We start from the raw sequence: 17,220 nt of genomic DNA on the forward strand, positions 1-17,220 counted from the left end.
AGAAGCGTAGTGATTAACCACTGGGTCGGGGAACGTAACACAAAGCATTTAATGTGCTGCATTAATTTATGACGGGGTAAATTAAGTAATTGATTAAACATTGATTTTAGGAAGAAGTTTAGTTTACGACATTCTACTTTAATTATGAAGTAAACTATGAGAATAAAGTGGAAATGTCGACTTTAATCTCAACATAAACGGCGAGAATAAAGAAGAAATGTTGACTTTGTTCTCGACATATAGTTTGTTTTTTTCTTCCCAGTATAGCTTAGCTTGAAGCAAGGTCCATATTAATGCAGTTTGCCTAAATGATGGTTCAGCTGGTAAAGATGTCATCACCAAGTTGCACTTGTATTTTATTTTAATTTGGTGAATACTGTGTAATGCACCTGGGCTTGAAGTAATAGTGCAACTATCAATAATAATACTATTATTTTTATTGTTATTATTTATTAGTTTAAATATTATGCAGTTTAATGATGATAAAGTTGTTTAAAAAGTCACTTTAACGTGTCAGTGGACAGAGATTGTTAACATTAACGGAAAGTGTAGTTGGTTTACAAAAAATATTTACTATTTATTCCTTTTCTAAGAGATATTCGGTGCAATACAATTTTTGACAAGCACTTCTGGATATTTTACTAAGTCTAAATGCCTCTTTGTATGGTTGAAAATATGTTGTCAAAATTAGTTTGTTTTTGCAAAATTTGTTCAATAAAAAGGTTCTATATTTTGACTGCATCTGTCATGCAATGTGATACCTTCTCCATTAGTGCCACCCCCTTGAAAACTATCACTTTATGGGGCAATGCAAAACTGTATGAATACTTGTGTGCACATTAAAATGTTTTTTTTTGTACAATGTACAATACTCTTGACAGTGGAATAGGTTATTCTTAGCCAGTAATTGCAGTGGAAAATGTGGTTAAACATCCACTCATGCATGGGGGAAAAAATACCGCTGAATACCGTGAAACCGGGATAATTTAGAAAAATACCGTGATATAAAATTTTGGTCATACCGCCCACCCCTAGTGGGAACATTGAAAATTTTAATCAGAGCAGAGGTCTACAGAGAGTTCCTTGGACTTCATGGCTTGGTTTTTGTACTGACATGCAGTGTGAATTGTGGGACCTTATAAACACAGGTGGGTACCTTTCTAAATGATGTCCAGTCAATTCAGATTGCCACAGGTGGACTCCAATACACTTTTAGACACATTTTAAGAACAATTAAAGCAAACCTAACACACTTCATCACAACTGAGCACCACAGCTAATGCACTGAATGTATGCAATACTAGGGGGCTTTGCCCCCTGCTCGCTTCACTCGCCCACACCCCCCGGGTTGCCATTTCACCACTTCATGTCTCTGCCACTCGAATTGTGAAGGGGGGGGGGGGGGGCGCTGAACACATGCTAAGGAGATGCAAACGGATCAGCTGCTGGCTTTCTGCTGCTGCTGCAGAGCTGCGTGTTCTGCTTGTCGTGCTGCACGTCGATCATTTAAAAGCCTGTACAGCAGCTGTCCTTTTGTCTCACTGCCTTGTCTCTCGCGGGATGTCAAAGTGTCTTCCGAGAAGATCACGTATCGACCCAAGATTTTTTTATTATAATAGAGAGATAAATGAGAGGTTTCAGTTTTTGATTTTTAATACATTTGTAAACCATTGTAGAAACATGTTTTCAATTTGTCATTATAAGAGTGTTGACTAAAGTGCAAAAATGGAACACTGATCAAATTTAAAATTAGGATGCTATACAATAAAACGTGCAGAATGTGATGGGGTATAAATCTAATGTGTGTGTATTAGGATTGCACAGTACTGGAAAAGTACAGAAAAACCCACATTTTAAAACAGCACAGTGCCAGCATGTTGGAATTTACATAAAGAGACAGCTTTTCACGCTCCTGTGAAGGTGAAGTAAGAGTTTTGCATTTAGGCATTATTCGTTTCAGAACTGAATTGGTATAGGTCCTAAGGTTTAAAAGCTGATATCAATTCCGAAGTCAAAATTTTGGTACAGATCCAACACTAGTGTGAGTTTAAAAAAAAAAAAAAAAAAGTGTGTGTATATTTTATATTATTGCGGTGGGTTGGCACCCTGCCTGGGATTGGTTCCTGCCTTGTGCCCTGTGTTGGCTGGGATTGGCTCCAGCAGACCCCCGTGACCCTGTGTTTGGATTCAGCGGGTTAGAAAATGGATGGATGGATGGATATTATATTATATATATATATACATACATATACACATACATACACACACACACACACACACACACAGTGGGGGAAATTATTTGATTGCCTGCTGAATTTGTAAGTTTGCTCACTTACAAAGAAATGAACAGTCTAATTTTATGGTAGTTTCAATTTAATGGAAAGAGTCAGAATATCAGCCATAAATACATAAAAAAAAAAACATTACATAAAAGTTATAAATTGATCTGCATGTCATTGAGAGAAATAAGTATTTGATACCCAAGCAAAACATGACTCAGTACTTGGTTGGGAAACTCTTATTGGCAAACACAGCGGCAAGATGTTTCTTGTAGTTGGTCACCAGGGGGGTATTTTTCGTACGTGGATTACTCGTTTAGCCGGATGTAATTGTTGATGATTTGGCCCGATCCTGGATCTGTCGGTTTTTCAAAACTCTTGCTGGAAGCGTGGTCATAGAAACACATCCTAATCCTCAAACCTGCTCGGAGCAGGTTTGTTCTATGTAAACAAGGATTAGCTCACACACTTAATCAGTGTCCGTGCATGGAATTCATTCAGTCATGACTTCACTGTTCATGAATGAGCGACCAATTGATATCGGTACGCAAATTATAAGAGAAGAATGTCATATAGAGAGGGGTTTGCGCAATCGGCAAAATCCTTTATTGCTCCCGGAGGAAATTCTTTTCAAAAGATACCGCTTTAGCCAAGGGGGAATATTGTACCTCAAAAATGTATTAGGACCTTATATTCGAAGTCGGGCTCTCACAACCACACAGACAGTATGCATTGCTTTGAGGTTTTTTGCAAGTGGCACTTTTTTTATATACTGTAGGCGATGCGGAAAATCTATCTAAAAGTGCAGTTTGCCAGGCAATTTGTAAAGTTTGTTTGGCTCTGAAATATTTCCTTCGGGTTTTCATAGTGTTTCCTGGACACCTGTGTCTGCAGACAATAAAAGAGGCATTTCATGCCATTGCAGGTATGGGGAATACACAGGCAAAAACACCCACAGTTCCATAAAGAATCTCACAATCAGCCTAACATTCTTATTACCCAGGATTTCCAAATGTGATTGGGGCACATGGGACTGATCACAGTGGAGTTTGATCAAACATTATTTGGAAAATGTCTGATTATTCATCGGGAGGAGAGGTACAAAGTGTCTTCATCAAATATTTGACCTTTGTCAATATCTCGTTGGTCAGACACAGGTTCTAGGGATATGACATTCCCTGCAACTGACCCAAAAAAGAGGGCTATATGGAACCTACCTATGGCACACATTGAGGAAAAATATATGCACTGGCCATCCTTTATCTGAAATGAAGTGACCACTGCATCCTGCCACTGGTTCTGAAGAGGAGCTTCCCCCTGGAATGCTCTCAGAAACAGGGCGATGGGCATTTTGCTGGAGAGCCAACTCTTCTGCAGGGGTTAGGTCTGGACCGCGTGGACCTCCACCTGTTTTTTGCTTGTCTGCCTTCTTATTAGCTTTAAAATTAATGTTCTTTACATTATATATGATTCTTTATGTCAACAATTCTTTAAATAGTTATATACCGATATTTACCAGTTTGAAGTATATTCTTGTACTTCACTTTAAACTGTTTCCATGTTCTCCTTGTGCTCACGTTTGATCTGGAATTATGACATATTAAATAATAATCTGACATTTCAGTAAGTACAATGCACACGCGTTTAATTTGTCGGCCACTTTTTGCCAGCCGTCTTTTCTGGTTTGGGCTGCTTTTGCAGTGTTACCCCTTGTGCATATTAAACATTGAAATTCTTCATGTCCTTCGAATAAAAGGTCTTGCTCCGCTTGTGTGAGAGAAGAAAAAAAAAAAAAAAAAAAAAATGCACCCGTTCTTTCGTCATTTTGTTACAGCCTATCAAAGACTTGCTGATCATGTTTTCTAGACTCAATATATATGGGCTTTTCAATCAGCATGAGCGCGCGCATTCATCTTGGATGATTAGATCCAGCTCGACTAATCTACTACACGGCTGCATTTGAAAAACCGACTTATCTGGATGAATTTCACCAGCATTAACTCATCCAAGATGAGGCATCTGATCTCGGATGATTTAAGCAACGTACGGAAAATACCCCCCAGGTTTGCAAACATCTCAGGAAGGATTTTGGCCCACTCCTCTTTACAGAAACTCTCTAAATCCTTTAGGTTTCTTGGCTCCACTGATTTTCTATAGGATTTAGGTCTGGAGACTGGCTAGGCCACTCCATGACCTTAATGTGCTTCTTCTTTAGCCACTTCTTTGCTGCCTTGGGGGTAGGTTTTGGGTCATTGTCATGCTGGAAGACCCATCTTCAATGTTCTGGCTGAGGGAAGGTGGTTCTCGTCCAAGATTTTATGGTACATGGCCCCTCAATGCAGTAAAGTCATTATGTACCCTGAGCAGAAAAACAGCCCCAAAGCATAATGTTTTGACCTCTGTGCTTGACTGTAGTGATGGTGTTCTTTGGGTCATACTCTGAATTTCTCTTCCTCCAAACACGGCGAGTCGAGCTGATGCCAAATTGCTTGATTTTGGTTTCATCTGATCACAGCACTTTCTCCCAAGCCTTCTCTGAATCAATTAGATGTTCACTCTTAAGCAGGGGGACCTTGCAGACGCTGCAAGATTTCCATCCATTATGGCATAGTGTGTTACCAATGGTGCGCTTGGCGAATGTGGTCCCAACTGCCTTCAGATCATTAACTAGCTCCTCCCGTGTAGTTTGGGGTGCTCCCTCACCTTTCTCATGATCATTCTCACCCCATTAGGCAAGATCTTCCATGGAGCTCCATACCGAGGGTGATTGATGGTCATTTTATATTTCTTCCAATTCCGAATAATCACACCAACATTTGTCACCTTCTCACCAAGCTTCTTGCTGATGGTCTTGTAGCTCAGTCCAGCCTTGTGCAGATCTGCAGTGTTGTCCCCGACATCCTTCGACAGCTCTTTGGTCTTGCCCATGGTGGTGGAGTGGTTGGAATATAAGAAATTGATTCTGTGGACAGGTGTGCTTTATACACAACGAGTTGAGATCAGGAGTATCTGTAATTGATTGATTGATTGATTGATTGACAAATTGTAATCTGTGATCCACATGAGCACACAGGGAATCTGTGGGAGCCAGAATTCTGACTTGGTTGTAGGGGATCAAATACTTATTTCACTCAATGACATGCAAATCAATTCATAACTTTCATGAATTGTGTAATGTGTTGTTTCTGGATTTTTGGTTGATATTCTGTCTTTCTCCATTAAAATGAAACTACCACAAAGATTAGAGACTGTTCATTTCTTTGTAAGTGAGCAAACTTACAAATTCACCTGGGGATCAAATATTATTTCCCCCACTGTATATAAACAAATAACACACACACACACACTTATATACATTCCCCTTGAAGCAAGTACTAGATATTAAGATCACTCACTTTAGTTAGAAGTGTGCCATTATTGAGTTATCTGTTACAACAGGGAAGGGTTTGTGAAAGTATTCACCACCCTGTGTTTGTCCTGTTTTGTTGCATTACAATGCGTAATTAAAATGGATTTTCATTTGGATTCTATGCAATGGGCTTAACAATATAGTCCAAATTACAGAAGTGGAATGAAAATAAAATACCTTGTATATACAGTATATTTAAAAAAACAAAACATAAAAACTGAAACATTGTGACTGCATATGTATTCATCCCCTTTACTATCCATCCATCCTCTTCCGCTTATTCGAGGTCGGGTCACAGGGGCAGCACTTGAGCAGAGATGCCCAGACTTCCCTCTCTCCAGCCACTTCTTCTAGCTCTTCCGGGAGAATTCCAAGGCGTTCCCAGGCCAGCCGTGAGACAGTCCCTCCAGCGTGTCCTGGGTCTTCCCCGGGTCCTCCTCCCGGTTGGACGTGCCCGGAACACCTCACCAGGGAGGCGTCCAGGAGGCATTCTGATCAGATGCCCGAGCCACCTCATCTGACTACTCTCGATACAGAGGAGCAGCGGCTCTACTCTGAACCCCTCCCGGATGACTGAGCTTCTCACCCTATCTTTAAGGGAGAGCCCAGACACCCTGCGGAGGAAACTCATTTCAGCCGCTTGTATTCGGGATCTCGTTCTTCCGGTCACTACCCATAGCTCAAGATCATAGGTGAGGGTAGGAACATAGATCGACTGGTAAATTGAGAGCTTTGCCTTATGGCTCAGCTCCTTTTTCACCACGACAGACCGATGCAGAGCCCGCATCACTGCAGACGCCGCACCGATCCGCCTGTCGATCTCACGCTCCATTCTTCCCTCACTCGTGAACAATTACCCAGAGATACTTGAACTCCTCCACTTGAGGCAGGATCTCGCTCCCAACCCTGAGAGGGCACTCCACCCTTTTCCGGCTGAGGACAAATGGTCTCGGATTTGGAGGTGCCGATTCCCATCCCACCCGCTTCACACTCAGCTGCGAACCGATCCAGAGAGAGCTGAAGATCACGGCCTGATGAAGCAAACAGGACGACAACATCATCTGTAAAAATCAGTGACCCAATCCTGAGTCCAACAAACCGGACCCCCTCAACACCTTGGCTGCACCTAGAAATTCTGTCCATAAAAGTTATGAACAGAATTGGTGACAAAGCGCAGCCCTGGCGGAGTCCAGCTCTCACTGGAAACGGGTTCGACTTACTGCCGGCAATGCGGACCAAGCTCTGACACCAGTTGTACAGGGACCGAACAGCCCTTATCAGGGGGTCTGGTACCCCATACTCCCAGAGCACCCCCCCACAGGATTCCCCGAGGGACACGGTCGAACACCTTTTCCAAGTCCACAAAACACATGTAGACTGGTTGGGCAAACTCCCATGCACCCTCCAGGACTCTGCTAAGGGTGTAGAGCTGGTCCACTGTTCCGCGACCAGGACAAAAACCACACTGTTCCTCCTGAATCTGAGGTTCGACTATCCGACGGACCCTCCTCTCCAGAACCCCCGAATAGACTTTTCCAGGGAGGCTGAGGAGTGTGATCCCTCTGTAGTTGGAACACACCCACCCGTCCCCCTTCTTAAATAGGGGGACCACCCCCCAGTCTGCCAACCCAGAGGCACTGTCCCTGATGTCCATGCGATGTTGCAGAGACGTGTCAACCAAGACAGCCCACCAACATCCAGAGCCTTGAGGAACTCCGGGCGTATCTCATCCACCCCCGGGGCCCTGCCACAAAGGAGTTTTTTGACCACCTCGGTGACCTCAGTCCCAGAGATGGGGGAGCCCACCTCTGAGTCCCCAGGCTCTGCTTCCTCATTGGAAGGCATGTTAGTGGGATTGAGGAGGTCTTCGAAGTACTCCCCCCACCGACCCACAACGTTCCAAGTTGAGGTCAGCAGCGCACCATCCCCATCATACACAGTGTTGACACTGCACTGCTTCCCCCTCCTGAGACGCCGGACCAGAATCTCCTCGAAGTCGTCCGAAAGTCGTTCTCCATGGCCTCCCCAAACTCCAGCATCCTCCTCCACCATCGAAGCCAACTCACCACCAGGTGGTGATCAGTTGACAGTTCCGCCCCTCTCTTCACCCGAGTGTCCAAGACATGTGGCTGCAAGTCCGACGACACGACCACAAAGTCGATCATTGAACCGAGACCTAGGGTGTCCTGGTGCCAAATGCACATATGAACACCCCTATGCTTGAACATGGTGTTCGTTATGGACAATCCGTGACGAGCACAGAAGTCCAAAAACAAAACACCACTCAGGTTCAGATCGGGGGGGCCATTCCTCCCAATCACGCCCTTCCAGGTCTCACTGTCATTGCCCACGTGAGCATTGAAATCTCCCAGCAGTACGAGGGAGTCCACAGAAGGTATGCCCTTTAGCACCCCCTCCAGGGACTCCAAAAAGGGTGGATACTCCGAACTACTGTTCGGTGCATACGCACAAACAGTTAGGACCCGTCCCCCCACCCAAAGGCAGAGGGAGGCTACCCTCTCGTCCACTGGGGTAAACCCCAATGTACAGGCTCCAAGTCGGGGGGCAATAAGTATGCCCACACCTGCTCGGAGCCTCTCACCAGGGGCAACTCCAGAGTGGTAGAGAGTCCAGCCCCTCTCAAGGACATTGGTTCCTGAGTCCAAGCTGTGTCTCGAGGTGAGCCCGACTATATGTAGCCGGAACCTCTCAACCTCGCGCACTAGCTCAGGCTCCTTCACCTTCAGAGAGGTGACATTCCATGTCCCAAGAGCCAGCTTCTGTAGCTGAGGATCAGACCGCCAAGGTCCCCGCCTTCGGCCACCACCCAACTCACACTGCACCCGACCTCCTTGGCCCCTCCCATAGGTGGTGAGCCCATGGGAAGGGGGACCCACATTGCCTCTTCGGGCTGTGCCCGGCCAAGCCCCATGGGTGCAAGCCCGGCCACCAGGCGCTCGCCATTGAGCCCCACCTCCAGCCCCTTTACTATGAAACCCCTAAATAACATTTGGTCCAACCACAACTTCAGAAGTCACATAATTGGTTGATAAAGGTCCACCTGTGTGCAATCAAAGTGACCAATGATCTGTCACATTATGTCTGTATAAACAAACCTGTTCTGACGGGCCCCCAACTATGCAACACCACTAAGCAAAGAACAAGACCACCAAGGAGAGCTCCAAACAGGTCAGAGACAAAGTTGTAGAGAAATAGAGATCAGGGTTGGGTTATAAAAAAATCCCAAACTTTGAATATCCCGTGAAACATAATTAAATTCACCATAACAAACTGGAAAGAATATGGCACCAGTACAAACCTGATGAGAAGGCCGCCCACCAAAACTCAAAGACCGGGTAAGGAGGGCATTGATCAGAGATGCAAAGGCACCTAGGATAACAATGAATGAGCTGCAAAGATCCACAGTGGAGATGGGAGTATCTGTCCACAGCTACACTTTATGCTATATACTCCACACATGGGGAATTTGGGAATTATGGAAGAGTGGCAAGAAAAGAAGACATTTCTTAAAGAAAAAATTAAGAAAACACATTTGGACTTTGCCCAGCACCATGTGGCAGACTTTCCAATCACATGGAAGAAAGTTCTCTGATCAGATGAGACTAAAACTGAACTTTTTGGCCATCATAGGAAGCTGCATGTGTGGAATAAACCCAACACTTCCCATCACCTAAAGAACGCCATTCCCAGGGTGACACATAGTGATGGCAGCATCATGCTGTGGGGATGTTTTTTTTTTATCAACAGGAACAGGAAAATGGGTTAGAATTGCAGAAAAGATGGATAGCAATTCTTTAGGAAAATATGTTTTTGTCTGCCAGAGATTTGAGACTGGGATCAAGGTTCACCGTCCAGCAGGACGGTGAATATAAACATGCTAAAGATTTAAACATTTAAATCTCTTGGAATGGCCTAGTCAAAGCCTAGACCACAATCCAACTCTGTGGCATGACTTGAAGATTGCTGTACACCAATGCAGCCCATCTAACTTGAAGGAGTTGGAGCAGTTTTGCCTTGAAGAATGGCCGAAAATCCCAGTGGCTAGATTTGCTAAGGTAACATAGAAATTCCCCAAGAGACTTGCATCTGTGATTACACCAAAACATGGCTCAACAAAGTATTGAATTTGGGGAATAAATATCTATCCATCCATCCATTTTCCAACCCGCTGAATCCAAACACAGGGTCATGGGGATCTGCTGGAGCCAATCCCAGCCAACACAGGGCACAAGGCAGGAACCAATCCCGGGCAGGGTGCCAACCCACCGCAGGACACACACAAACACACCAAGCACACACTAGGGCCAATTTAGAATCGCCAATCCACCTAACGTGCATGACTTTGGAATGTGGGAGGAAACCGGAGCGCCCAGAAAAAACCCACGCGGACACGGGGAGAACATGCAAACTCCACGCAGGGAGGACCCAGGAAGCGAACCCAGGTCCCCAGGTGTCCCAACTGCGAGGCAGCAGCGCTACCCACTGCGCCACCGTGCCGCCATGAATGTCTATGCACACTCAATTTTTTTTCATGAATTATTGTTTATGTTGCCAAAAAAAAAAAAAAAGTTTCACCTTCAAACTGATAGGCAAGCTGTGTAAATGAAATGGTACTAACCCCCCAAAAATCCATTTTAAAGTTATAAAACAGGACAAACACCTAAGGGGGATGAATGCTTTCACAAGGCAATGTACTTAAGAAAAAACTGTGATAAATAAAAGGGAGACTGTACAATGTCTCTTACTGTATATCCATAAGCCACCTATTTCACTAAGAACAGATTTGCTTTAATACCTCTATACATCATTATACTAAATTTATCCTCTCTCACTTTAATGATTAGGGGGCAGAATGACCAGGCTGTAGTGGCCAATATTAGCCGGAAAACACCCTACTCTTTTCGAAGGATGCCCAGTTATCTTTAATGACACAAAGAGTCTCTGGACCTCAATTTTACATTTCATCCACAGGACAGCACCATTTATTACATCACAGCATTACTGTCACTGAAGTGGGGCATCTTGAGCCACACAGACTACAGTGGTGCCCCCTGATGGCCTCACCAACACCTCTTCCACAAGCAACCCAAGTGTTTTTTGGTCTCCCATCTAAGTACTGGCCAAGCCCAAACATGCTTACCTTCAGGTGGATTGCCTGTTCTTAACGATAAAAATGCACAAGAAATGAAAAGCAAAGAGGTTGGTGAAGTATGCTTTCATGTTCTGAAAATGTGGAATCACGTTTCTCATTTTCTGATATGAAACTCTGATTAACAGTCCAGCATAGTTGTCCGTTAGTAATACTTCCACAAGAACAAATGAACCTTTTAAAATTACTACCATATTATTGGGTGTGTGTGTGTGTATATATATATATATGTTATATACAGTATTTTATATATATATATATATATATATATATATACATACATACATACACACACACGATACGTCTGTGTGACCTTTACTTTAAGCCAACGGCCACCCACAAAACTCTCAAAATGCCATTTAGTGATAAGTTGCCATTCGCGGCCAAATTTACAACGAAGGACTTAATAGTCACTTAATATTTCACAAACACACAGATGCACATACATATGTTTTGCAATTAAACGACAAATAAAACGCTGGTTATTTCAAATCTGCATTACATTGTTCAACAAACGAGAATCTAAGTCGCACATAAAGTATGTACTGTAATTACATGATTAAAAAAATATTTTTATAGCAATGCCATAACAGCAGACGTCTGAAGTAGATATATGATCATTAGGTCTTAATGAATCGTGACTTACCTGCGAACTGAAAGATACTACATGTTTAATTTTAATCGGAGCCATACTTCTTCAAGATTAAAGTTTCTTCCTGAGCCTAGGCAAACTGGAGCTGGTTTACATATGTAACATCCTCAGTTGGCTTTTATTATTTAAAGAAACACACAAAAAAAAAAAAACAACAAACATGGCAGAATCTTCAGTGCTAAATCGTTCCGTGTTAAATTAACTATTAAATCTGTACGGTATGTATTTAACAATGCGTTTTTTTTTTTTCAATCGTTAATTTCGTCCTGCTGTCTTTTTTCTTCTTTAACATATATATTAAAATATTAATTGTTTATGCTAGCGTTTACACATTATCAGTGTAAATTCAATCCTGCACTTTGAAAATCGGCATCACTTAATTCTACGATACGCTACAATGGAGTAAAACAAAATCTCCCGCCAACCTTTAACCTTTCACATTTGACCATATTTCACAACAACATATAAGAAAAACAAGTTTCAAATTAATTATATATATAATAAATGAAAAGTACTAAGCTTGAGAAAATGACAAATGGCTGCAAAGAATAGTAATAGAAATTTAAAATACAATAACTTGTCCGCGTCTCTTAGTGAGTTATTGTGGGAAATGTAGTTTCATTGAACAATACCTATTACGCATACTCATTAACTCGCGCTTAAAAGAGTTCCGTAATCTTCGACAGAGAAAGGCGGGTGCAAAGCGAGGAAGGCGAAGTAATAGAACAATGCAGCCAACGTGGCAAGCACAGAGGACAAATTTCAATTAACTACAGAATCGCAAATCAAAAACAAATTATAATTAGATTAAACTCCAAAAGAAAATATTTGTTTATCACGAAGCAAACATTATCAATATGCGGGGAAATTTCTTGTTTTTATTTGTTGCACTGTGCTAGACCAGGAAATTTTTCAAGTCAATGGGACTGGTTAACAGGATATATCAGAAGTACAGTACTATGCAACTGTGTACTCGAGTATCTATGTACAGTATGTGTGTGTGTGTGTTTTTTGTTTTGTTTTAACCAGGAGCTTTGAGTTGCTTACTGCTGAAAATGCTACATACAGTCCTTGGTGGTGTTAGTGTGAAATAGCAGAACAACTCTACATTAAAGCGGTATTTGGTAATATTACAAAGATGATTTGAAGTTGATTCATTCAAAGCTAAAAACTGCTAAAAATCTTGACTCCCCATTAGCATTATGGTATGGTGCATTGGATTTGGATAAATGCCTACCAAAAAAAACCAAAAGCTGCTATTTAGGCTTTTGAGTGAGTAAAACTATCTTGCTCATCTCTTATCGCATTGTGAAAAAAAATCTGTAAAATAAATTACAAACAAAAATCAAACTTCATTCTGTTCAATAATGCCTTGGATGTATCAATTAATTTGCATTGTTATTTTTTTCTTTTTTATTCCCTCTTTATTTTTTTAACTTCAAAAAGCACTTAATGCTGATCTTTGATTGGTATTGCAAATTTAAGGATGATATGCAGCTGGACAACACTGTTGGCTTTTTCAAAAACACAATGCTATGCTCACTTTTTATTCCCAATGAATGGTTTTGGGCTGTAGTTTCCATTTCCAATATTTATTTTTTGTTTGAAGTTGTTTTATATATTTGCAAGGTGTTCGCATCTATTCTGATGCAATTTTGTAAGTTCTTTGCATTCTGTTGCTAAGGTGGTTGACAGCATGGGGCCTGTGACACCATTTGGTCAACACTATAAATGTCAGCACCACACACTTAGTAGTTATCCAAGATTGTGGATTTCACTAAAGATTTTTTCATGTCTTTCATTGACATGTTTTCTCCTACTGTTGAGATTTAGCATTTTGGCATTGGTATTTCATTTAATTCACTTCCTGGTTTTGAATTTGGCTTTTTTATTTGACTGTGTTTCCATCTTCCAATCCAAAAACTCTTGTTATACAAGCAATTAAGCTCTTTGCGTTTGTTTTTTTTAACCTTGCTTCTGATTAATGTTTTCTTTTTTCTTTTTTTGACTAATATTTGTATGGCTTCTGAGCCTTGCAAGTCTGATAATTCTTACTAATTTCCCTTTAGAAGATGTTTGTAAAATTCTTAACACTATTCCTATTTAAGACTTGCATAACTGATTAAATGAAGTATTTAGTCTGGGAATATGTGATTCTACATTTTGGAATCTCTGTAAATATTTAGATGTATATTGTTTGGAAAAAACTGGTACACAAGAATGTTGATATGATTCGAGTCTGTTACACTTTTATCCTCTATTATCCATTCTCATAAGTTGATCCTTTTTTGTTTTTGAAATTCTGATAAAATTAAATATTTTATTCTCCTTCTTTCATCCATCTAGTGCAAGATTATTAGAAATGCTCCTTTAGCTTTCCTAATGTAAATATTATTTAAAATCATCATTTTTATACTTTTATATTGTTTTTGGCTTTTTAAATAATTTTTATTACAATATATAATTGTTTCTTGTCAAAATCTTTTTCTCTTCTTATTTTTGTTAATTGCTTAATATATTCTATATAAGTTAAATATTAGATACCAGACGACCCAGCGACAGCAACATTTACAATTTCAGGCTATGCGTACTGATAAATAAATGAAGAATATTAAAATGCCCATGTTTTAACAAACTGCCACCTAATAAAACATTGCTTTGCCGACACAAGCATTATCACAATACCAGTAACAGCGCACTGCACGCTAACGTGCAGTGAATACACTTGACTTCAGCATTCATAGTTTTCATACTTTTTCTCTCTTATGTTTAGCATTCGTTTGCTCAGAGGTTGATGCGCTTGCTGCTTCCTGAGCAGCACTTCTTTTCTCCACCCTAGTGGCCTGCACCTTCTCTTCTATCATTGGCATCTTTTCACGTTAAAACTGATTAAGTCAGTTTTTGTGTTGCAATTACTTAGTACGTTTTCCTTAATTCTTCAGTTAAGCTGGTACTTAGGTCTTCAATCTGCCTCAAGAATGATTTAAGATATGAAGAGATGGGGGAAGTGATGGCGAAGGTGGTAGGGATGAGAACGGCGCTGTTACGTATGCGCCACACAGCATCCCTTCCGGCCGCTGCCGAGATTTGATTCTACAATAAAATAAAATAAAAAGAAGAATAACCTTGGAGGTCAATCATCACCCCAAAAGCGTATAGTAGATGCCACATGGCACAGTATATGTGTACCAAATTTCAGGTCAATAGGTCAAATGGTTTGCGAGCTACAAGTGATTTAAAATCCTGGACAGACAAACAAACAGCCACAGTAGTGTATTATATAAGAAGATTCACATTTTTACTTACTTGTAGTTAATGCCATTGTATTTTTAACTTCCTCTATTAACCACTGAAAAGTTCTACGATGTGTATAATTATCCAACAATTCTTTATTGAATTTCCAATGTTTGGTAATACTTGATTTGCTTTTTGTTTTAAAATGAATACTTATGACTGTACGACTGTTTAATGATAATGAAAAAACACGTGTCATATATATACAGTAATTTAATATCGCCACTGATATTAGCCAATAATCAACCCCAAATTGTGTAAATAGGTAGATTTAAACCATATAGCTGTCTAGTGTCTAGATACAACAAAACATCAAATGTGAAAATCATTAATATACTGCATTTTATGATGATTACAGTACCTATATTGACGTCTATCAAACAATTTATCAATGACCTCATTTACTGTACATTCCTTTCTATTTGTCATTGAGAAATGCCTGTTAATTTCCCAATAAAATCTTTTTAAATTTTACATTATTAAAACAACATACATTTTCCTCCACTTCAGTATAGCTACAGTCATATGAAAAAGTTTTGGAACCCCTCTCAGCCTGCATAATAATTTACTTTCAACAAAAAAGGTAACAGTGGTATGTCTTTCATTTCCTAGGAACATCCGAGTACTGGGGTGTTTTCCGAACAAAGATTTTTAGTGAAGCAGTATTTAGTTGTGTGAAATTAAATCAAATGTGAAAAACTGGCTGTGCAAAAATTTGGGTACCCTTGTAATTTTGCTGATTTGAATGCATGTAACTGCTCAATACTGATTACTTGCAATACCAAATTGGTAGGATTAGCTCGTTAAGCCTTGAACTTCATAGACAGATGTGTCCAATCATGAGAAAAGGTATTTAAGGTGGTCAAATGCAGGTTGTGCTTTGCTTTGACTCTCCTCTGAAGAGTGACAGCATGGGATCCCCAAAGCAACTCTCAAAAGATCTGAAAACAAAGATTGTTCAGTATCATGGTTTAGGGGAAGGCTACAAAAAGCTATCTCAGAGGTGTAAACTGTCAATTTCAACTGTAAGGAATGTAATCAGGAAATGGAAGGCCACAGGCACAGTTGCTGTTAAACCCAGGTCTGGCAGGCCAAGAAAAATACAGGAGCGGCATATGCGCAGGATTGTGAGAATGGTTACAGACAACCCACAGATCACCTCCAAAGACCTGCAAGAACATCTTGCTGCGAATGGGGTATCTGTACATTGTTCTACAATTCAGAGCAATTTGCACAAAGAACATCTGTATGGCAGGGTGATGAGAAAGAAGCCCTTTCTGCATTCACATCGCAAACAGAGTCGCTTGTTTTATGCAAATGCTCATTTAGACAAGCCAGATTCATTTTAGAACAAAGTCCTTTGGATTAATGAGACAAAAATTGAGTTGTTTGGTCATAACAAAAAGCGCTTTGCAATGCGGAAGAAGAACACTGCATTCCAAGAAAAACACCCGCTACCTACTGTCAAATTTGGTGGAGGTTTCATCATGCTGTGGGGCTGTGTAGCTAGTTCAGGGACAGGGGCCCTTGTTAAAGTCGAGGGTCGGATTAATTCAACCCAATATCAACAAATTCTTCAGGATAATGTTCAAGTATCAGTCACAAAGGTGAAGTTACGTAGGGGTTGGATATTCCAACAAGACAATGACCCAAAACACAGTTTGAAATCTACAAAGGCATTCATGCAGAGGGAGAAGTACAATGTTCTGGAATGGCCGTCACAGTCCCGTGACTTGAATATCATTGAAAATCTATGGGATGATTTGAAGCAGGCTGTCCATGCTCGGCAGCCATCAAATTGAACTGAACTGGAGAGATTTTCTATGGAAGAATGGTCAAAAATACCTCCATCCAGAATCCAGACACTCATCAAAGGCTATAGGAGGCGTCTAGAGGCTGTTATATTTGCAAAAGGAGGCTCAACTAAGTATTGATGTAATATCTCTGTTGGGGTGCCCAAATCTATGCACCTCTCTAATTTTGTTATGATGCATATTGCAATATTGCATATTTTCTGTTAATCCAATAAACTTAATGTCACTGCTAAAATACTACTGTTTCAATAAGGCATGTCATATATTAAAAGGAAGTTGCTACTTTGAAAGCTCAGCCAATGATAAATAAAAATCCAAAGAATTAAGAGGGGTTCCCAAACTTTTTCATATGACTGTATAATTCCCACACCCTTGTTTGTTACAAATTATAGAAATACATTTACCTGGACTATTATTAAATAGCCTTAATGGCCTAGTAGGCATTTAATTTCTTTCAGAATAGCAAACAGATTTTTTATTTTGAGATATACCAGATATTGACCTTTTTTCATCTGCATCTACAACTTCATCCTCTGATGAGGCCCTCTGTATTTGATGAAGCATTGTCCCTTTTGAGGAGTGCCTTTGAGAAGAATATATCA

At 40.7% G+C, this 17,220-nt stretch overlaps 1 protein-coding gene across 1 annotated transcript in view; it reads right to left on the minus strand.

Annotated features, from left to right (window-relative positions):
* Positions 1-11,914, minus strand: part of LOC114644650 (short transient receptor potential channel 2-like) — a 96,742-nt gene extending 84,828 nt beyond the window's left edge. The window contains exon 1 of the mRNA XM_051926153.1: positions 11,505-11,914. Within this exon, the coding sequence (XP_051782113.1) occupies positions 11,505-11,549 (45 nt within the window). The 5' untranslated portion in view covers positions 11,550-11,914. The remainder of the gene's footprint in view (positions 1-11,504) is intronic.
* Positions 11,915-17,220: the final 5,306 nt, after the last annotated feature.

This window comes from Erpetoichthys calabaricus, chromosome 4 (genome assembly GCF_900747795.2).
Source record: "Erpetoichthys calabaricus chromosome 4, fErpCal1.3, whole genome shotgun sequence".
In the NCBI taxonomy this organism is placed as follows: Eukaryota; Metazoa; Chordata; class Cladistia; order Polypteriformes; family Polypteridae; genus Erpetoichthys; species Erpetoichthys calabaricus.